Source organism: Nerophis ophidion, linkage group LG27 (genome assembly GCF_033978795.1).
Source record: "Nerophis ophidion isolate RoL-2023_Sa linkage group LG27, RoL_Noph_v1.0, whole genome shotgun sequence".
In the NCBI taxonomy this organism is placed as follows: domain Eukaryota; kingdom Metazoa; phylum Chordata; class Actinopteri; order Syngnathiformes; family Syngnathidae; genus Nerophis; species Nerophis ophidion.
The window spans coordinates 23,552,291-23,576,929 of NC_084637.1; the positions used below are offsets into that span (position 1 = coordinate 23,552,291).

General features: G+C 38.5%; 1 protein-coding gene across 1 annotated transcript in view; it reads right to left on the bottom strand.

Moving 5' to 3' along the window:
- Window positions 1-334: 334 nt before the first annotated feature.
- Window positions 335-24,639, bottom strand: part of LOC133544554 (cyclin-dependent kinase 16-like) — a 39,666-nt gene continuing 15,361 nt past the window's right edge. The window contains exons 8-17 of the mRNA XM_061890027.1: window positions 20,036-20,130; window positions 15,646-15,708; window positions 15,438-15,561; window positions 13,599-13,719; window positions 13,415-13,512; window positions 13,221-13,326; window positions 13,110-13,152; window positions 8,787-8,877; window positions 8,660-8,725; window positions 335-1,338 (exon numbers count right to left, since the gene is read on the bottom strand). Coding sequence (XP_061746011.1) covers window positions 1,301-1,338; window positions 8,660-8,725; window positions 8,787-8,877; window positions 13,110-13,152; window positions 13,221-13,326; window positions 13,415-13,512; window positions 13,599-13,719; window positions 15,438-15,561; window positions 15,646-15,708; window positions 20,036-20,130 — 845 coding nt within the window. The 3' untranslated portion in view covers window positions 335-1,300. The remainder of the gene's footprint in view (window positions 1,339-8,659; window positions 8,726-8,786; window positions 8,878-13,109; window positions 13,153-13,220; window positions 13,327-13,414; window positions 13,513-13,598; window positions 13,720-15,437; window positions 15,562-15,645; window positions 15,709-20,035; window positions 20,131-24,639) is intronic.

A 24,639-nucleotide genomic window follows, 5' to 3' on the forward strand; every position in this document is an offset into this window, starting at 1 on the left:
TAAATTAATTAGCGCCCCGGCGGCAATTCAAGGAAATACCGTATACTGTTTCTTCTGGGAAATTCTGCTTCGTTATAGACACAAACAATGCTTGACAACCAATTAAGTTTGTAAATTGAGTTTGTAAAACACTGAGAGAATCGGTTTGAATAAAGAATTGTGTTGAACAGAAAATCGACTCTGAAATGAATCGTTCGGTGGCAAAGATTCACAGTCCTATATGAGACTGTCACGCCCCCTCGCTGAATGTGCAGCAAGTTTTATTGCATGTCTTTTTAAATACTTTGTACATGTGTCGAGGTCACCTGACCAAACATGACAATCTGAAGCAGCGTTGAGAATAAATACAAACTTTTTAATATTTGGTGGTGTAAATATATTGCGAATACTACACGAGAAGACGCAGGAAGAATAACGAAGAATCTCATCATGCATTGCGCTATATTGCAGAGAACTTTGGTGTCATTTACAGAAGCAGCAGAGAAAACAGAATTGAGGAACAACACGCGGCGTCACGTTCCACATATTTCAAAATAAAACCTTTCCCTTCTTGTGAGGATGAAGGAAAAGCAAAACGGTCGCCAGGCACAAATTCTGTTTTCTCCGCTTTTCTCCACAGCAAATAAAAAATGTAAACTCAGCCAATGTCACTACATTCAACAGTCACATGATGAAAAGTTGGCTCCGCCCACGTTACGTCACTAACAATAAAATCGACTACTTTCCTTCGTAGCTTGAAATGACTTCAGCACCGATTGGACGTGAGTGACTTCCTGAAGCTTCAAAGTCATATAAATAATCACGTAAAAGTACAAACAATGAACACCAGCATCTGGCGCGGGAGTGTCGGGACATTCTGCAAGCTGATTGGACCGTTTCGGAAACGCAGATGACTTGTGCAATCGCTCACTATATTTCTTTCAGACGGTTTATTAGGGACACCTTCAGGAAGGCTGGTGGCCGACCCCCGTAGGTTGCCGTGACGACACAAAGGCGTCCCTAATAAACTGCGCACGTGCATCATGTGATTATTTACAGTCATAAACATAAACGTTGCTCTACAGTCACGTGCACAAACATTGGCTTCCTGGAGAATTCTTCACATTTGGGCGCGATCGTTCCCTTTGACGTGATGTCATTGATGACAAGAACACTAAACTGACCTCGGAGCAGATGCGATGTTCATAAAAATGGAAGACCTGTTGCCACGGAAACAATGTCCTGTCCTCTTATTGGTCATAAGTCGACTATTGCGTCTGCATGCAAACATCTGCCACTTGGACACTTGACGGCGATGACTTCAGAAGAGAAGACTCCGCCTCCTGCTCAGACTGTTGACTGATGAAAAAAAAAAAAGTTGTTAAGTTTCCTTAATAATGTGCCTTTTTTTTTTCTTTTTTTTTTTTTTTAAGAAATGCAAAACTTCAACTTGTTCTACAAAGACTGGAAAAAGGTTTACTTGTAGAGTGGAACCTGTTTGAGTTGACATCCCTTAAAACCTCTAAAGGCCTTAGTGGCCACATGCGTGGACAGCACCTTTTAGCGCTTATTTCCAAAATTGTGTACACTTCTGAATTTGGGTCTTATGCTGACATATGGATACTTATACTGCCATCTGGTGGTGTCAGAAAAGTATAACATACAATGGAATTTGTAAAAAAAAAAAAAAGAAAATTTAAAAATGTGCATGTCACTACACATGAAGTACACGTTTGTGTACTTATGGACTAAGTACATCATATCAAAAGATGATTTTTAGTTTATATTCAATTTAGGGTCCAATAAGCCCAAATAGCAAAGAGAAATAAAAATACCATGTAAACAAACAGTTTGGGCCTTAAGAGGTTAGCGGAAACAAAAGTAGCCAAGAGCTTGCACTAAGGGTGCACACACAAAAAAATCGATTCACATCCGAATCACCATTACCGATTCTAAATATATTCAGAATTACCAAAAATTGGGTTGAAAAAAAGATTTTTTATTTTTTTTTAATAAGAAATACATACACATTAGAGATGCGCGGATAGGCAATTATATCATCCGCATCACCAAAATCGTCATCCACCCGCCGTCCACCCGAACCAACTTTTTATCGGGACCGTACCCGCCCGCCAACCTCCCGCTAAATTACATCAGAGGTTGGCCACCTTTATCACTCACAGAGATATTTATAACTGTTTCACAGAGTAATGTAGTCAATTGGAGCCGCTAACGTTCTCGCGACTATCCAATAGCATTCATCCTGATGACAAGAGTGTGGGCGTGCTGTGAAGCCATTGCCTTTGACACCTTCAACAACATGTACGAACCGATTGTTAGTCCAGCAACATGTTGTGTGCAGCTTCTGCAATCACACGTATGAGATTGAAAGGCATACTGGGTGACACAGAGTACACTGATGGTTGTGATATAAACAAGTTTAACACTTACTAATATGCGCCACTCTATGAAGCCACACAATACAATATAAACACATTTCGGGAGAACATCCTCACAGTAACACAACATAAACCCAACACAACTAATACCCATAATCCTTTGTATTCATGACACATCCTGAATATATTTTACACCCCCGCGCCCCCGCCCACCTTACCGACGCACGGGCAGGGCGGGGGGTGTAAAATATATTCAGGCTGTGTCATGAATACAAAGGACTATGGGTATTTGTTGTGTTGCGTTTATGTTGTGTTACTGTGAGGATGTTCTTCCGAAATGTGTTTGTCGTTCTTAATTGGTGTGGCGCATATTACAATGGCTTCATAGCACGCACTAATATTTAATACCTGGGTGACTGCCGGCAGTCATTCAAGAGAATAATAGCGTCTCCTATTGACTTCTTCGCTTTATGACACGGGTCTTAAATGGCTCTTTGAATGGCAAAGGATACCGATCCCAGAACCATGTATATCAAATGTCTCCGGATGGTTCAACCGCCACCCGCCCGAATCTAATTCAAATCAATTTTTTCGTCATGTCAACCGCCCGACCCGTGGTTTACCCGCGGACTCCGCTGATGAGACCGCAAACCGCGCATCTCTAATACACATGCACATGTATATATACATATATATACATATTCATATATATACATACACTTAATTATGACAACAGTTTTAGATTTTAAGAATGCAATACAGTTCATTGCATTCTTTGCATCCAAAATAGTAATCAATGTTCATTTTGCGGTCAAAACATGTTTGAGATGAAAACACATATATATAAAATTTGTTTAAAATGAATGTTCCCTGAGAAAGTTAAAATAAAACTATATTCTTAGTAACAAAATTTAAACTTTACGAACAGTTTTAATTATATTAAACATAAAAAGTGGATTAGGTAGTGCCTTAAATACTGCATTTGAAATGTGGAATCAGTGATGAGTCACTACCAAGCAAAAACCGCGCATGCTCAGAAAAGTAGCGGCTGATTTACCGCCCGTCCGAGCACCCACTTGGCGCCTATGCTATAGAGCAGTGGTTTTTAACCTGGGTTCGATCAAACCCTAGGGCAGGGGTAGGGAACCTATGGCTCTAGAGCCAGATGTGGCTCTTTTGACGTCTGCATCTGGCTCTCAAGATAATATATTACCCGACATTGCGTAACACGATAAGTAATGAATAATTCCGCTGGTAATCACAGTGTTAAAAATAACGTTCAGAATATAAAACATTCTCATGCATCTTAATCCATCAATCCGTTTTCTTCCGCACCTGTTCATTAATGGTAAGAATTATTTTATGTATTATTAGTTAACTTCAGAATAACAATGTTATTAATAATAAAAAGAGACTTATTATACTCTAAAAATGTTGGTCTTACTTAAAAATGCACACATATAGTTGTATTCTGTGTTAGAAAAAAATTGTACGGCTCTCATGGAAATACATTTTAAAATATTTGGCTCTTATGGCTCTCTCAGCCAAAAAGGTTCCCGACCCCTGCCCTAGAGGTTTGGTGAGTCGGCCTCAGGGGTTCGACAAAACCTCTGCCGCGGAGGTCAAGACTCACCCAACTCATCATAAAAATAAAAACTTCTCCCTATCAGCATATTATGGATACCCCCAAACAATGTTCCCTCTAATTTCCATCTGATTTACAGGGGTGTAATTTGTTGTGAGTTCATGCACTGTGTTGGTTTTGTTCTTTGAACTATGTGATACTCATGCATGGTTCATTTTTGTGCACCAGTAAAAAAAAACATATACCTTTGTCTTGAATTTTAAAAAAAAAGTCATTTTATTTTTCACTAAAGAAGGGTTCGGTGAATGCGCATATGAAACTGGTGGGGTTCGGTCCCTCCAACAAGGTTAAGAACCACTGCTATAGAGACTATGGTGGGTGCAAGTCTCCCGTCCAAAGGCAAAACCCAGTAACTATATTTTGGTCAAAACTGAGCTGATAATAATTTTACGCGCATGGCAGGACCTAGCAACTACCACATAACCGCGTAGATACAACAGAAAAACCTAGTATCTCAAGGGACCAATCGGAGCTTCTTTGTCAGTCGCCTTATTGTCTTTAATGAGACATTTGCACGAATGGGGGCCGACGGTCAACCTGATTATGTGATATTATGGCACGAGGGGATATTTGGAAGGTTGGCCCAGGACGTTGCAAGCACCTTCATTAAATGTATTGTTCTGGATTCTTCCCCTTGCATACTCTTTTGGGCAGATATCTGTGGAAGTCAAAATAAAAACTGGACGCTGTACACGGCTCTTGGCCAATGTGCAAACGCAGAATGGGGCCCACCCGAGATTGTGATAAAATATCTGGAGATAGGGCACACGTTCATGAGAGCAGATTCCATCCATGGCTCAATCGGCAAGAAAATGAAAGCTCAAGAAAACATCTATACGTTTGATGACTTTGTAGATCTTTGTAAGACAGCATCAAGATAGATTGGTTTTCCTTTGTTTTCTCAAAATCAGCTAGAAGTGAGTTACAAGGTTTTGCCTTTGGACGGGAGAAGTGTAAGCTATCCAAGTAGCATGTGGTTGCATAACCTGAATAACTTTGCACGGCTACTTTCGCGTGGTTACTAATGAAAGGCTAATTGAAGGCAACAGCTTGGACAGCGTTGATAGTTTTCAACACATTTTGGCGGCATTTGATGACATTGCGGGAGTGAAAGATTTATCATAACGAATAACGTTTATTTTACTAACAGAACTTTTGCGTTTGCATTTAATAAAAGATGACTTACCTTGCCTCTGAACGTCCCTCAATCGGATGCTTTCTCGACAGGTGCAGCAGCATGAAACTTGTGCTATTGTGGTATGCCAGCTCCACTTTGCAATGTTTGCATACGACTGCGTTTTCCTTACATTTTAGTGTGAAGTGTTCCCACACCTTAGACAACTTTTGTCGCTTCTTAATACCCTTGTTTTGCTACGGCTCTTGTCCACTGCTTTCTGCGGCGTCTGCCATTGCCAGTTACGTCGGCGAAAAAGTTTACTAAACTCAAGCGAATTTAAAAGAACGGTGTTGTGCAGTGCAGGTGGCGTATGATCTGTGACGTAAACACGCTGTGCAATAGCTAAACAGTCCTTGCGAAATGTGAGCTTTGACTACGGTTTACTAAATGAAGCAAAATGCCGTAAAAAAACTTGACGCCTCGAGGCAGCAAAAATTCCTCAAATATGTTTTGTAATTGAATTACTCAAGGAATTGTTTCAGCCCAAATACACACATACATACACATACTGATAAATACATACATATATACAGTATGTATGTATGTATATATACAGTATGTATGTATGTATATATACAGTATGTATATATACATACATACTGTATATATATATATATATATATATATATATATATATATATATATATATATATATGTATACATATCCACACATATATTCAGTATATATACACATACTGATAAAAACATACATATACATATATACACACACACACACACATATATATATACATACATATAAGTATACATATACACTAGGGGTGTAACGGTACGTGTATTTGTATTGAACCGATTCGGTACGGGGGTTTCGGTTCGGATCGGAGGTGTAGCGAACGACACGGACATATCAAGTAGCGCAAGTTTTGTAAACAATGCACACCCAGGCACTAGTGGTGCAACGGATCAACATTGATCAGTGATCCGTTCGGATCAATATCTTCGGTTCGGCACACACGTGATCCGCGGTATGATTTATGAAAAAAAATAAATAAATAAATTTAAAAAAAGTTGTTCACACAGCGTGGTAATGGCGAGCGGAGTAACGGAGGAACTTGAACGCTCCGTGCCATTTAATCGGTGTGTTTATAGGTGCAGACTCCATTGTGCAAAACGAGGGTTTTAAACACATGCTGAAAGTGCTTCAGCCACATTACGACATCCCGTTGCGCACCAACATCAACGATAAGATTGTTTCAGATTTTTATGAGCAAGAGAAGAAAAAAGTTGTGGACAAACTATCCCGAGCGTCATCTGTTGCGCTCACAACAGAAGGGTGGAGGTCCAGGGGAACTATGTGATGATAAGGGAACTATGTGACGATAAGCGCTCATTTCATCACAGCAGAGTGGGAGATGAGAAGACACGCCCCCTCTACGAGAGTCACCTTGTGTAGGTACTGACACAAGCAGTGGAGGAAAGGAGAAATCCCTTTTTATGTGGCACTGTTTTTCATTAAATATGTTAAAAAGAAGATATTATGCCTTGTGCACTAGAACTAGATTTTATATATTTTAATTTTATAATTTAAAAGTGTTACAAAACAAAACGGCAAAACTTCTGTTTATTTGTCTTGTCTTTTTTTTTTTTTTTTTTTTTTGCTGATCCAAAAAAAATGATCCAATCCGTGAGTTTTTTGATCCGTTGCACCCCTACGAGGCACCATGAATTGATTTACGTGGACCCCGACTTAAAACAGGTTGAAATACTTATTGGGGTGTTACCATTCAGTGGTCAATTGTACGGAATATGTACTGTACTGTGCAATCTACTAATAAAAGTTTCAATCAATCAAAAAAACAACAACACACGGCATGCTAGCAACGACTGGGCTATGATAGACTGACCATACCTCTTTTCACCAGACATGTCCTCTTTTGAGGGGCTGTCCGGGTGGAGTTTCTTAAATGCCTCAAATGTCCGGCATTTGAAGTTAGGGTTGCGTGTATTTTCAATGTACATTCAAAGTTAAGAAAAGGTTCAAAACAAGACAATTTGTGCACACAGCAGCATTCGTGAGGGAGGGACAGAGACAGACAGAGCGAAAGAGTTATGATAAACATGCAAGTGTCGCCAGGCTCTGATTTAATTTTTTAATATCTATAGCAGGGGTGTCAAAAGTGTGCCCCGGAGGCCATTTGCGGCACACACCTAATGTTTTAAAGGCCCATGGCCCATTCTAAAAATACTATTAAAATAAACAAAAGTTGAATAAAACAGCTTAAAGGCTAAATGTAATTTACAAAAAGTTGCAACGTTGTCTAATTAAATAAAGCTGTTTTTTTCTTTCAAACTGTCATTGCTCAAAACATAATATTGAACCAAAATCAATGTTATTATGAATTATTGACCTATACAAGTTTCCGATTACTTCACATCAAAATATTTTTGGTGGAAGATTTAGCAAATTTGTTAAATAAATAATCCAAAAATGTATATTTTGTTTTTTTCTTACTGTACCGAAAATGAACCGAACCGTGACCACTGAACCGAGGTACGTACCGAACCGAAATTTTTGTGTACCGTTACACCCCTAATATATACACATATATTCAGTATATATGTACTGTATATATATATAAATATATACACACACACACACACACTCACACTCACACTCACACTCACACTCACACTCACACTCACACTCACACTCACACTCACACTCACACTCACACTCAGAGTCAAAATGGTTGCCCAGGTCTGTCTAAATCGATTCATAATTTTTTTTAAATCGATTAAACAGAACAAAACAAAGCATTTTTTCCTTTATTTTTCGTTTTGAAAATTTTGAGAGAAAAAAAAAAAAAAAGATTATATATATATATATATATATATATATATATATATATATATATAAAGTTTTTAGAAGAATCGATTTTTAAAAATAGATTTTTAGGTCGCCTCTATGCAACCAGAAAGAGTTTGTCTCACCTGAAACCTGTTTTGATAAAGTTTCATTATAATTATTACACCAAATAAAACATTGCGAAAATCAGTTTGAATCGAGAACTGATTCTTAATCGAATGGTCACCCTAGGATTCGGATTTCCTTAGCAGTAATTTCCTTTAGTGTTTTTGTGATTTAATTTGTGACGTCATTTCCTCTTCAAGCATGTCTTCACCATAGCTCCTGTGTGATCGATTATGCCTGCCAGCCTTGTGTGTGTTTAGGACATAATACACACACACATGAATATGATTTAAGGATGTTCTGTCCTTCGTGCCCCGACTCCTAATAAACGCCAATGCCTTATTTACATTTACGATATCACAACACATGTCGACAAAAAAGTAATCCTTTTGGCTCTCAAATTTTACGCCAACAAACGCATAAACATGTATGTCGGCATAGATCTAAAGTGGGCACGTCGTAGTCGACATAAACAAGGCTGACTTAAACAGATTCCACTGTACAAAGTAGATTGACAAAAACTGTGGTACCTGGATCGGCTGCTTTCAGCTTTTCTGGTTCCAGTTGAATTTCGGGCAGAGTGAAGATTGACGTGGCTGAAACACACATCAGAGTGAGACATCCTCTCTAAGTGAGTGTCCCAAAGTGTGCACTTACTGTCGGAAAGTGTGCGCACTCTCTTTCCAAGGTTGTTGAAGTAACAATGGCTCATGGCCTCGTCGGCTGAAGTCCTCCTCTTTCCTACAAACTACACACCGTATGGCAGAAATTAGAAATGTGCTAACTAGGGCTCAGCAATTAATCACATTTTAATCTTGATTTCGAACGATCATAAAAATACTATTTATTGGAGAAGAAAACAAACACAACGTGCATTCAAATTCCTGAGCTTGTAACGGTGAAACGGATGAGTGAAAAAACAACTTTCACATCTACTAGAAGTTTGGGATCTCAATAATTAATAATCACTGCACCTAACAAAAAAGTAAAGTCATATGATTTTATCCAACAAAACATAATCCGCTGTCAAAGGCAGAATATAAGGGAAATTGAGTGAAATGTTGACACTGTTGGGAGAAGAAACATTTGTGTAAAGTACTGCTTATTCAGCGCCATCCTCAACTAAAAAAAGTGGAAACGGCCACTTGAAACTAGGAAGCTAAAGCTAGCAAGAACAATCGTACACCCATAACACATCCCATCTGTTGTGTTGTTGTGAACGACATAATGGATGTAACACAGGCATGTGATTTGACCACAATGGAAAAAGACTGAAAACATTTCCGGGGCCCGGGGGACGAAATTTTTTTGTGCCCTGGTGGGGGGATAAGGGGGGCAACGGCCCCCGAAGCTCATGGTTTTTCACCAATTTAACATGCTAAAATTAACAAAGACAGCACCATTTGAAGAAAATATTTTAGTGTTTAAAGACATGAAAACATTATTAATAGAACATACATACCCCAATCATCCTAATGAATCAATGTATATGGTTCAGTCCAAACAGTAATTAGTCACTAATATTTACATCTTTTGTTCATTTCACATCCGCAGGTGTCACATTGATCAGTGTTATTATCAACAGTTTATTTACAATATTATCACATTACTTCAGTTCACTTCACACATTTACTTGCTCGTACAGCCCTAACATGAGCTTTCCTTGTAAATTTCTGAGCAGCCTGCATTTTCCTATTGGTCTCTGCTTTTGTAGCTTCTTTTTTGGATTTCACTGCCAACTTCTGCCTCCAGAATTATATGCAGATGTATTTCAAATAAATTGTTGACTGGAATCAATAATGCGACTCTTTGAATTTCTCTAATTTCATAATATATTTTCACGTGGCTTTTTATTTTTAGAAAAACCCATGTATATTTTGCAAAGCAATAATTGGTTAATATTTAAAACAAACATGCGTATTTTGCAAGCAAATATTTTTTAGCTTACCTCATTATTAACTACCCTGTCTGCAAATGAAGTGGGTGGATCTTTCCTCTCGATGTCTACGGCAATTGTTGATGTAAACAAAGGATGAAATCCGTAAGGTTTGCTAACTTTCGGTTGACAACCAAAAGTACCAGCTAGTGAAAACTTGTTTTCCTTGCTTCAAGTTGTTTCATATATTTTTGGCGTTTCGCATGTACTTCCAAAGCCTTAAAACCTCGTGATCCATAGTCAATATTACCATGACACCACATGCACTAAACTTTTCCGGGACGATCGATTTTCCGAATAAAATCGCCGAACAAAGTCTTATCTTCCTTCTTCCTTCTTGGAAAATGGCGGTAATAACGTCGTCATTCACAACAAATGTCCTGATTGGTCACAAGGAACATATCGACCAATCAACTTCCGCGTAATGTTATATTACGCCGTAGTTGATTGGTCGACACTTTTTTTCCCCCACGAGAATAAAAAAGACGGAATTCTGACTTTAGACGGAAAAATCACATGCCTGGTAACATCAATGTACAAACTATCATAAAACAAACTATCATACACCCACAACACATCTCATCTGTTGTGCTGTGTTGTTGTGAATGACATCATGGATGTAACATCAATGTACAATCGTACAATCATACGCATTCCTTGGCTCTCTCTTTGCGTTTCTGCCCCTTGTTGATATCTTCATCACTTGCAATTCTGATTTTTTTTCCCTCGCCCCGCCGTATCCCTCTGTTTCCTCAACTCGTGCTGCGTGTCTAGTTTCCCTGGACTACCCCTGGATCTCTTGCTGCTTCCCCTGATCTCGACCTCTCGCCTGCCCACGGACCCTGACACCTCTCTCCTGTCTTCAACCTCTCTCCTGCCCACGGACTTCCAAGCCAGCCTCGCCCTCTTTGGACTACCGCACTCTTCTCCACACGAACCTTCAACACTTGCCGGTAACACTCTCCAGTTAAATACATCACATAGTCTTACACCATATCTTTTGTCTAGTTACACACTTCATTATAATAAACCCGCCTAAGGCTATATCGTTCACCTGTGCCGTCTCCTTCCCCCTGGTACCGTTAACACAACACATCTTATCTGTTGTGTTGTTGTGAACGACATCATAGATGTAACATCAATGTACAAACAATCATACACACACAACACATCTCATCTGTTGTGTTGTTGTGAACGACATAATGGATGTAAGATCAATGTACAAACAATCATAAACACACATCTCATCTGTTGTTGTGAACGACATTGTGGATGTAAGATCAATGTACAAACAATCACACACACACAACACATCTCATCTGTTGTGTTGTTGTGAACGACATCATGGATGTAACATCAATGAACAAACAGGACCACAGTCGAAACTTGAGAGGCTTTTTACAACCCCAAGTTGTCTTCAAATTCACCAAGCTCAGAACAGCAGCACACAACATCCGGTCTGACTGCGCTAAAAAAAATATCGTACACAAGCATAATGTAATTAAAACAGTTATTGGCCCCGTTTACACTGCACAACAAATGGTTTTGCCCTTAAGTGACACAGATTTGATTTTTTTTTGCCAGTGTTAAAGTGCTTCAAATCTGATTTTTTGGCATCGGATTCAGGCAACATCAGGAGGTAGTCCTGAATCCCATTGGAATCTGATCTTTTCAAATGTGACTTCAGTCTAAACACAATGTGACCTGTATATGATTTTTTTCCTCATTTCTTGGCGAGCCACGTCACTCATGTGCGCCGGAAAGACGCAGTCACCAGTGCAAGTGGATATTTCATCACAACATTCGGTTTCTATTTAAGATGACCAAATTTTGGGTGCATCACTTGTAAACAGTGCACAAATAATAGTTCATATGTAGTGTATGGATATATATTTTAATTCTGAAGAAATAGCGATTTTTGAAAGACAGGAATTGACGCTGTGGAGTATTTGTTTACATGTGAGTAGAAAAATAAAGTTAACGTAGATTCACGCTGATGGCCGTGTCTCCACTACTTAAAAGCTATAAAAAGATAACAACCCTCCTAAATATATTACACTATATACGTCCATTCATACTTTATATTACTTTACTTTCACCTAAAAAAAACACACATTTTTAAGGTGCTGCGACTTTTATTTTATTTTGTAGTAGTAGCGACTTCCTCCCGGTCAACTTCCTTTGTTTTCACTTTATTTAACTGTGCATGCCAGTGACGTCGAGGCCACATTGAGGCCATATTGGGGCAACATTGAGACCACACTTTACACTGAAGTCTAAAAAAACCACATTTTACTTGCAGTGTCAAGTCAGATTGGAAAGAAATCTGATCTAAAAAAAAAAATCCGGTTTGGGCCACTGTGGCCTGTAGTGTCAACGTAGTCTTGCGACTGTGTTGGATCCATTGTGGATTGAACTTTCACAGTATCATGCTAGACCCGCTCGACATCCATTGCTTTCCTCCTCTCTAAGGTTCTTATAGTCATTATTGTCACCGACGTCCCACTGGGTCATTATTGTCACCGATGTCCCACTGGGTGTGAGTTTTCCTTGCCCTTATATGGGCCTACCGAGGATGTCGTGGTGGTTTGTGCAGCCCTTTGAGACACTAGTGATTTAGGGCTATATAAGTAAACATTGATTGATTGATTGATAAATATTATGCTTTGACTTAAAATACTGGTCCAAATAATTATTGTTTTATTTACGACACAAAAAGTACACACCATGGAGGTAAAAAAAACAAAAAACAGTAAAAGGTAAAATAGGGAATTTAAAAAATGTTTAATTTCAATGTATTCTAATATTGCTGGTGTTATTTGTTATATTTTGTTACTATTACTATCATTTTACTTCTTGTTGTTTATTTAATATTCAATGATGTCATGTTTTAAAATTAATGAATAATTGTGTTATCAACCATGATTTCAATGTGAAATTATTATTTATGCCATGATGGTCCAGCCCTAATGCTAACAGAGTCGTGTTGTCCAGACTTCATATCAAATGACTGCAATAGTGTGTGTTGAGAGGCGTTCACTGACCTGCAGGAACTTCGACAACAGCTGGACGCCGTCACTGTTAAGCCTGAGAGGGCGAGACACGATGTGACAATGTGTTGCTGTGTACTCGCGTATGTGGTTGTCGTGTGATACCTGGGTGTGTGATCGCTCAGGTTCTCGGGGGGATACTGAGGATAATTGGTGGCCACAAATTCTTCATTGGAACTGATTCCAGGCCAGCTCTCTTCAGTTGGCGTCCCTGCACACACGTGAACATGCACTGTAACAACACATTTGTGTGGGGGGGGAAAAATCCCCATGAAAAGAGGTGTTGTTCTGGTTCTGACCCAACAACTTGAAGATGAAGTGCAGCTCCTCCTCCACTGTGGAACCAGGAAACAATGGCCGACCTGTTGTCATCTCGTACAAAATACAACCCACACCCCTACGCGCGCACACACACACGCACACTTACAGGTTAGATGAACACAAATGTGAGTTGCCATGGTAACAAAGCGATGTTGCACTGACCACATGTCGATGTGTGTGGAGTAATCAGTGCTGCCGAGTAGGATGTCTGGTGGGCGGTACCAAAGTGTCACCACCTCGTTAGAGTACGTCTTGGTCGGGATTGACTTGGCCCGGGCCAGACCTGCAACACCAAGCCAACAGCTAGAACCACACCGCTCACATTCAAAACAATACGGTACCAATTCCTAGTACCGGTACTCAACGGTACCGATTTTCAGTAATTCTGTACGTTAATAAATATACCGTATTTCCTTGAATAGCCGCCGGGGCGCTAATGAATTTAAAACCTCTTCTCACTCCTGCGCTTATTCAAGGCATGCGGTAAAAGTAAGCAGGCGCTAATAATTTTAAAACCTCTTCTCACCCCTGCGCTTACCAATGGCATGCAGTAAAAAATTGAGTGTGATAAAAAAATAATAATAATAATAAGAAATTATTCTGCGGCCGCGGCCCGGTGGTTGGGGACCACTGCTCTACAACATGTCATCGCGACCGCCTTTACACAACGCTATCTGCGTGCCGGCCGAACGCATGCATTTCGCTGCTTCTCATACGAGATTGCAATGTATAATTGGTCAACAGCCATACCTTTTACACTGATGGTTGTGATATAAACAACTTTAACACTCTTACTAATATGTGCCACACTCTGTGAACCCACACCAAACACATTTCTGGAGAACAACGGCTCTGTAACACATTATAAACGCACCATAAGAATTACCCACAATGCCATCCATCCATGACTCTTGGCTATATTATACACGCGCCCCCAACCCCACCCACCTCAACCGACGCACGGAGAGGGGGGGGGTTGGTGCTAGCGGGGTGTATAATATAGCCAAGAGTCATGGATGCATGGCATTGTGGGTAATGCTTATGTTGCGTTTATGTGTTACAGAGCCGATGTTCTCCCAAAATGTGTTTGGTGTGGGTTCACAGAGTGTGGCACATATTAATAAGAGTGTTAAAGTTGTTTTATGTCACAACCATCAGTGTGATCTGTATGGCTGTGGAACAATACCCCTGGTTTACACATAGTAAAAGCAAAAAAAAACCTCCTACGCCATTTTGAAAATGACGACAGGTTATGCGTCACTCGTGACGTCACGAATTTGACCCGGCGGTAAAAGTAAGCCTGCGCTAATAAATTTGGGGAGCGAGTTTGACCCGGCAGTAATTCAAGGCAGGCGCATATTACATGCCCGGCTGCTATTCAAAGAAATACGGTAAATTGTTTTGATGATAAAATCTTATTTTCTATCACATCATTTAAAAATGGGACGATTATGACTGCTGTCCAGTTGTTATATATTGTTTTTTGTAATCATCATATTATAATTTGCAAGTATGACATTAAGTAGCAATTACAGTGGCAGTCGTGTATACATTTTTTTTGTTGCGCCCTAAAAAGTGTTACTACTGCATGTATTGTACTTATTATGCACCAGCTGTTTGTTTGTATTGTGCATTTTAGTTGTAGACTTCATTAACACATTTGGAAGTGTTGAAATCGCCATGTAAAATTGCTAATGCTAATCAGTAGCATATCAATAGCAAAGACAATGTATATTAGCATCCAGCTAGTGCATTTTTGGAAAAGTGGAGCCTTACTTTACTTACGTTGGAGCGTTTTTTGAGTCCATTTCTTTGGAATGGAAAATTGCAAGTGCAACCCATTTACAGAAACGTGGCACCATTTGATTTTATGTAAATCGATGCCCGGTAGGACCTGCTGGATTTGGTCTGTGCCAAAAAAGTTCCGGATCTGGTACCTATCCCTAACTGACCCACACCAGAACCACGCGGAAAACTACTCATGCCAAGACGAGGGCTCACCAAAGTCGGCGAGTTTGAGCTCCCCCCGCTCGTTGATGAGCAGGTTTTGGGGCTTGAGGTCTCGATGGAGAACTTTCCTGCGATGGCAGTAGGACAAGCCTCGCAGTAGCTGGAAGAGGAAAAGCTGAGAGCGAGAACAAAGTCCAACATCAGGTCAACAAACGTGCAGGTTCAACAACAAAACGGAGGTAGGAGACGAGTGACGCACTTTGACGTTGTGCACATGGATGACATTGCCACAGTCGTCCAGGTACTGTTTTAAATCTTTGTCCTGAAACACAAAAAAGTTATTTTAATTGTAGTACAATGGAGTCAGTTTATGTCCACACACCTCAGACTGGCTGACTGAAGTCGACATAAGCAGTTGTCGGCATAACAAAAATCGAGCCATTGTTTGCACGTTTACTTGAGACTTTGGCCAGCAAACCCAAAGAGAAGAGATCAGGACAGGTGCGAGATGAGTTTGTGAAGTGTAAAACTGACCTGCGTTTTTACATCAAAGAAACTGCTGTTCTAAATGTGTCCACTGGATGTCGCAATAGTAATTCTATTAGGCAAGCAAATAGCTTATACACCAAACAAGAGTTACACGGTAAAGCGGGACGGTGACTACTCCCCAACGTCTAACAAACTGCAGTAAAATAAACAATTGGTAACCCCACTTCCACTGCTGCATGAGACTCTGCACATTAGTTTACCGTATTTTACGGACTATAAGGCGCACTTAAAATCCTTTTTTTTTTTTGTCCCTTATAACCCAGTGCGCCTAATGTACGGAATAATTCTGGTTTTGCTTACCGACCTCAAAGCAATTTTTAATTGGTACATGGTATAATGATAAGTGTGACCAGTAGATGGCACTCAAACAAATGTGTAGACTCCACTATGGTGGCAATATGACTCAGGTAAAAAAAACAACAAGATTTTATATGTTCCATTGAAAATATAGAACTTTACACATGTCGCTCAAAAATCGATCAAAATGTTTTAGTACAACTTTGATAAGCTATAAAGCCACACCGCTTGATGTGGTTCAACATTCAAGTATTATTATGGTGTGTGTGTATAAGGTAAGACATTATCTCGCATTCTGTTTCCCAATATTATGCAAAACCAACTTTTCTTACCTTCTGGTACCTGCTGCTTTGTATTTGGGATCTGCATAAATCCTGAAATATTGGGCCGACTTTGTAGTTCGTTTCGACACCGTAGCTTCTTATTTTCTTCTTGCTATGGGACATTCATCATCCGCTGTTGCCATTTCTAACATAAAGTAGTGTAAAGTTCTTACTTACATCTGTCAGTAAAATCGCCATGAAAGCGCTAAAACATACCGGTGTAGTGAGTTTACATCATTCAACCAAGGAACTTTAGTTATTAGAGAGTTTTTCCCGGGAAACATTTCCGGTGTTGTTTTCAAATGAGGAGATGCTGCTCCGTTATTGATTTAAGTAAAGTCTGAATGTCATTAAAACAGTTAGCTCCATCTTTTGACACTTCTTCAACTCCCGCCATTGCACGCTACACCGCTACAACAAAGATGACGGGGGTGAGTTACATAAATAAGACCGCCCACAAAACGGTGCATCCGGAAGCGACAGTCAGAAAGCGGTGTGAAGATGTGTAAAACATCATCTATGCAACATTTTGACCAAAGAACCAACATTACATGTTATGTAGACAACAAGGAAGTGTTTTCAAATTCGAAAAAATAATAAATAATATGACTCTTTTAATACACCTTATATTTGAAAAAAGATAAAAAATAGACCATTCATCGGCAGTGGGCCTTATAGTCCGGTGCGCCCTATGGTCCGGAAAATACGGTAGTTCTGTCAAAATTATTATCTTTGTTGCAAATTTAAAGGAAAAGAACAGTGGAAATGACAAATGAGGTATTTGATACATAGAAGCGTTTTCATTGATGCCTTATTTTGTGTTTGTTCAATCCTAGATGGGCTTGAAGTTTAATTACTTAGTAGAACGCTGTAAGTTCATTGTGTTTGTCATGGTGTGTTTAAAACCGCACCGTTTTTCCCCCTCAAATTGTCAACTAACTTGAAGTGTTTTGTCAAGACGATTATTTGTGATATGTACTTTTTCAGAATGTGCTTGTTCTATTGTGGACCGAAGTAAAACAAAGAAAACAATCGGAAGCTGTCATGCCATGATTTTATCCGTCCAGCCCACGTGGGAACAGATTTTCCTCCTTGCGGCCCCTGAACTAAAATTAATTTGACATCCTTGGGATAGATGATGACTCACTATTATTTTAACCAACCATTTTGATTACATTGTTTTCCTCCTCCTTTGTGTATAACTCTAATTAGATTGTTCTGTTTTCAAATAATATCTAAAAGAAGTGGGAATCTTTAAGCACTCGACGATCCGATTCAGATTCAGAATTAATTGTCGATTCAAAACGATCTTTGCAGTATGTTATTTGGTAAATAAATTATAATTAAAATAGGTTACATTTTACAAAAGCTTCTTCGGGCTGCTAACATACGACTTATACACACATAGTTGGTCTTAAAATAAAAAAAAAATTCAATATATTTTTGGGGCAAAAATCACGAAATGTTAATCAATCTAATAAAAGAAAATAGAGCAACCCCAGCTTTACAACATTTAGGATATACATTTACAAAGCAACTGAGAAGACATACAAATACAATACTAAAAGGGAAAACCAAAACATTATAAAGGCAACAGTATCAATAATAATAAACGCTCTCCCAGACCATCTTAGAGCACCACAGTTGGTCGACCGTTTTAAGAAGGGACTTAAAACCTACCTTTTTAGCACAGTTTTTATCTAATTTTTCTGCCTTCTTGTTTTTAAATACACAGCTTGCTTATCTGTTTTATCCAGTGCTTTCATGCTGTTATTTCTATTTTTATGTATGTTTCTGTTTTGTCTAGTGTTTATCTAGTGTTTTCATGATTTCATTTCTATTTTATTTTTTATTATATATTTTAACTTTCTATTTTTTTCATTATTTTTATACTTTGTAGAACTTTGAGATTTTAACTAATGTAAGGTGCGTTACAAATGTAATTATTTTTTATTATTATTAGTAATATCAATAACAGTTCTTGTTTTTGATCCAAAAAAATATATTCCCAAAAGAAAATTGGCAACATTTTAAAAGTTTTCTTTAAATAGATTCTTGAAAATTAGCAATTGATTATAATTACAATACACAATACTAAAAAAAAGAAAACCAAAAATTAATAAAAGCCACACTATCAATAATAATTGTGTATATTCATAAATTGATTTGGAAAATGTTTTTGACCACACCTAATTTCTAATGTGCATTTTATTAGTTGCTGTGGTAGACTCCAGGTTAATGATTTTATTTTGAAGCCTATTTTTCACTTAACTGGAAGTTATAGTGTGCACATTGTAATGCTGCGTCACTGACAGTAGTTGAGTCGTTGCTGCTGATGAATTTAGCAATACCGTGACCTAAACAAGTGCTTCTTAATTTATGTAACGCCCCCTCTAAAAAGAAGAAAACATCATTAGCCATTCTCACTAGATTGTATTATTTGTGTATACAATTGGTATAAGTACACCTCTGCACAACACTGTATTCCTATTAACAATAAAGACAGATAAAGAATTACAGATCAACTTTCGACCAAGAATAACTTCAAATTGTTTTTAGTCCGTAACAGAAAATATTTTAAGTGCATCAATTTGCCTGACATTTACACGTTTTATCCTTATTTGAACTATTAGCATTTTTTTGGACCAACTTGAACCATTTCACACTGAATAACAAAATCAAACAAGCTCAATAATTATGAATAAATTCATATTGATCAGCAATATTAAGTCAGGAGCACACTATATAAAACATTTTAACCTACACCGCAGAAATGAAAAAAACTATTTGTGCTCATTTTTTGGGGGGACATCTCTGGGCTGCTGACCCGTTTCTGCTCGGGATGGTCTCCTGCTGGCCCCACTATGGACTGGACACTCACTATTATGTAAGATCCACTATGGACTGGACTCACACTATTATGTTAGAGCCACTATGGACTGGACTTTCACAATATTATGTCAGACCCACTCGACGTCCATTGCACCGGTCTCCCCTGGAGGTGGGGGGGTTAACCACATTTGCGGTCCTCTCCAAAGTTTCTCATAGTCATTCTCATCGACGTCCCACTGGGTTGTGAGTTTTTCCTTGCCCTTATGTGGGCGCTGATCCGCGGGTGTTGTTGTGGCTTGTGCAGCCCTTTGAGACACTTGTGATTTAGGTCTATATAAATAAACATTGATTGATTGATTGATTTTTGAGGAAGTCAGGATTAAAGGCTACAATGAGCACATTTTGCAGTGCAGAGCTTCTCAAAGTCGGGTTCGAAAAGTGACACTGCATGATACTGATAAAGCATGTTCCCTCGAAAACGGACATAAATGGACCCATTTTTCAATCGGACTTAAGCAGGCACTTTTACAGTACAAATAAGGACCAAGTGGACCAGGACCACATAGAAGGCTTGTTGACATAAGCAGGTTCCACTGTTTAATAATCATATATGTAAAAACTGTATGGAGAGAAATGCATGCGTCTCACCAGATACTCGAACACCAGTGTGAGGGACTTCTGTGTGTGGATGATGTCATGCAGCGTCACGATGTTGGCATGTTTCAGGTCCTTCAGCAGAGACACTGATGAACACAAACAACACACGTCACTTAACATTGGCATGCACGATTATGTCCAAATCAAAATTACCATTATCCCCATCATTATTGAAATCACGATTATTCATGACGGGTAAGTAAACTACTTGCAGTGGTGAAGGTGACTTCATCAGGTCATTTGTAATGAAATAATCCAAATAATTAATTAATTTATTTATTTACTTACTTACAGACAGACATAATTTTGTATTAAATTATTGTTTTTTTTGTTAATATAAGAGTCTGTTCTGCAAAAAGGTAATCAATCCCAAGAAGTGCACAGTTTATGGATAGGGACCCACAGTTGAAATATAAAGTACAGGTCAAAAGTTTGGACACACCTTCTCATTCAATGCGTTTTCTTTATTTTCATGACTATTTATGTCAGAATAATTGTATATAAGTTATCACACAACTTGTTTGCTATGAGTTCAGGTTGCCCTGCGTGAAGACAAAAGCTGTCTTTGATGTTATCAAACAAAAGGCGGACGGCTTGTAAACCTCCACTGTGTGCGATGGAATGCACCGGGGAGGTGTCGGTTTCTTTTATCAATTTGAATGCCACAGGAAGGACCCGACAACTACAAACGGAGAAGGGTCAAACCTGACACCGCTCAAAGCACCTTTTTGTTTGAACTGTTTATGACCCAGTGCAGCAGCTGTTTATGACCCCTCCCCTTAGAAACAGCTGCAGCTATGTAATCAGGAAATGCCCAAATAAATGAGGAGGCGTGTGGAGTTTGTTCCTCAGAGCGGTGGGGTGACACTGTATGTGGGAGCAGGTCGACGGGCTCTCCACATGCATTGAATCCTGTCTCTGTTTGATTCCTTTCTTCTTGTCTTGATTAATAGATAGTTTGGTGTTTGAACCTGACAATTTATTTGTGGATTGTCACTGAAGGCATCAAAACTATGACACCTGTGAAGTGAAAACCCTTTCAGGTGACTACCTCTTGAATCTCATCAAGAGAATGCCAAGAGCGTGCAAAACAGTAATCAGAGCAAAGGGTGGCTATTTTGAAGAAACTAGAATATAAAACATGTTTTCAGTTATTTCACCGTTTTTTGTTAAGTACATAACTCCACATGTGTTCATTTATAGTTTTGATGTGACAAATACAATGTAAATAGTCATGAAAAATAAAGAAAACGCATTGTATGAGAAGGCGTGTCCAAACTTTTAGCCTGTACTGTACATCCTCATATAATATACAAAATTCAGTCAAATACATCCATTCATTCATCCATCCATTTTCTATCGCTTACTCCCTTTGGGGTCGCTGGAGCCTATGTCAGCTGCATTTTGGCGGAAGGCGGTGTACACCCTGGACAAGTCGCCACCTCATCGCAGGGCCAACACAGATTGACAACATTCACACTCACATTCACACACTAGGGCCAATTTAGTGTTGCCAATCAACCAATCCCCAGGTGCATGTCTTTGGAGGTGGGAGGAAGCTGGAGTACCCGAAGGGAACCCACGCAGTCACGGGCAGAACATGCAATCTCCACACAGCAAGATCCCTAGAGCAGGATCGAACCCAGGACCTTCGTATTGTGAAGCAGATGCACTAACCCCTCTACCACCGTGCTGCCCCAATACAATTCCTTTCCAAATACCCATTTACAATTTTATACCAACCTGCCCACAAGTGGGCATGTATACAAATGGAATCTTTAAATCCACCAAATCAGTCTCAAGATCTTATTATTCAAATTTGATCAAGAGGTTGCATCTTGAAAATCTGCAATAATCTCATCATACATACAGAGGTCAAGACCAAAACGATGTGACTAATGAGAATTCCTCAACCATTAGGGGTGTGCCAAAATATAGTTGTGCTTTTTAAAAATGTTTAAAGATTTTGATTCTTTTGTAAAGCTAACAATCTCATTCCAGATCATCAGGCCTTAAAAAGCCTATAGAAACGTTTTATTTTTGTTTAAATGTTTTTGTTCGTTTTTAGTATTTCCTCTGGGTTCGCTAAAAGTGTTGCCACATGACGTGAAAGCTCCTACAGACTCCAAAGTTTCCCCTAAACTGCCAAGATACCTGTGGCGGTGGGGGCGTGGTTATGGGCGTGGTCACCATGACATCATTGAGCAATTTGCATAATTTGCTATATGATTTTATTTTATTTAAAATGGCTCAAGAAATGTATACAAACTGTACATTTAAAACAAATCTGTGATTATGAATTAGTATTAACATATATATATTTTATCATCTTGCCATTTTTTTCAATTGATGCTGCTTTTTGTACAATGTGCAACAAATCTAGCATCTTCTTCTGGTGTTATTATAGAATATGCTCGTATTTAGAGACTCTTGACTTCTGTCCCTCAACTAAAGAGGCTAGCTGCAGCGATTATGACGTCACACTTGCTCGGTGCTGTTGCTTTAGTTGGACTTTCTCTTTAAAAGCCGCCACAGTCTTCTTATTATTTACACATTTTACAGATGGCTGCAATGTATTGTGCAGGTTTGAAATAAATATTTCAATTCAATTCAATTCATATATATCAAAATCACCTCAACATCACAGACATGCTGACAACGCTCAAAACAGTCACAATGGCGTATGTTTTGTTTACATCCGGTTTTGGTAGTACTTTTTTTCGATGATCAAAGTTTCTTTACATCACTTGTCAATAGTGCACAAATAATAGGCTATGTACACACTGAAAAAACTGAAATGTAAGTAAGATTAAATATCACAAATAAGGGTGATATTTGCTTATTTTCTGTCTGATAAGATAATTCTTCTCACTAAGCAGCTTTTATGTCAGAGTGTTTTACTTGTTTTAAGGGTTTTGGTCCTAAATTATCTCCGTAAGATATTACAGCTTGTTGCTGAGATTTTATGACCAATATTGAGTAAAACATGCAAGGAACTAGAATATCAACAATTGCGAAGCCCTATCGTCAACTACTTTTTAAAAATAATTATTTCTTATTTCAAGCATGAAAAACAAAAATCATGACTTTGACACAATTGTGTCTCATAATTAAAACGGATGACAGCCAAATGGACTTTGCTGTTTTATTTTTAACGAAACAATAGAAAATACGTACTCATGTAGTAGTACAGTTCGCACAGTACAGTAAACTGACAGTTTATATTTAAACATTTAACATGTGACATTTCTAACAGTTTTGAACAGAAATAGTTCATGCACATTCAGATAAAATCTTCAAAATTACAATAAAACATTTTTTGGTAGGGGGCCAGGCTGCATATATGCGCACTAATTAACTGAAAGAGCTCGCACTTGGCGCGATGATGTCATGTTATCGATGGAAAATGCATTTTTAGACCCTATGATTTGCGTCTAGGAGACTCCAAGAGTAACAAGCAATTGCCCTGTTGCCTTTCCAGTAAGAACAAGAAATTTGTTTTTAGAATAAGTTTGCTGGTGTCAAGAAATGTAATGCCGAGTGCATATCATTATGTCAAGATAATGGCACTGGCATCTACTTAATTGAATAATATTTTTCAACATATTGACCAAAAAGGTCTCATATTATTTTTTTCTCCCAAGAAAAGTGCACTTGTTATTAGTGAGAATATTCTTATTTTAAGGTAATTTTGGGTTCATTGAAGTTAGGTAATTTTAATTGTTTTGGAAAGTCTTGACAAGCCAAATTTTCTTTTTGTATTGGCAGATAATTTTGCTTAGTTCAAATAAAATACCCCTCATTTTTGTATTTGTTTTCTTGTTTTTGAACACTGACTTTTTGCAGTGCAGTAAAGGCCAAAAGTTTAGACACACCTCATTCAATGCGTTTCCTCTATTTTCATGACTATTTACATTGTATACTGTCACATCAAAACTATGAATGAACACATGTGGAGTTATGTACTTAACAAAAAAAGGTGAAATAACTAAAAGCATGATTTATTTTTTAAGTTTCTTCAAAATAGCCACCCTTTGCTCTGATTACTGCTTTGCACACTCCTAAAATTCTCTCGATGAGCTTCAAAGGTAGTCACTTGAAAGGGTTTTCACTTCACAGGTGAGGTTTGATACCTTCAGTGACAATCTACAATGTAAATAGTCATGAAAATAAAGAAAACGTATTGAAATGAGAAAGTATGTCCTGTACTGTATATCAATTTGATACTGTAATGACTAACGAATATTTGTGTTTTATGTCCGTGTGGTTTGGTTTTGATGACAGTTTTCTCCATGTTTGCAAACACACCTTGCGTGCCTAAAAGGCGAGTGGCGGACAATGTGGAAGTGTTTTTGTGTGTCCGAGGAATCGCGGACTCACGAGACGAAAGTGTTTGCACGGTTGGTAAAATCGTGGGAATTGTGCCGTTTGTTATAAGATTGGTAATAAAAGTTAAAAATAGCATCGGACTTTTTGATTTCCTCTGGGGGCTACAATACATTTTATTACTTAAATTTGTTTTCAAGTTTAAAAAAAACTATTTTCATGGTATGGCGGTAAGAAAAATGCTGTGGCATCACTCAATTACATTAAGG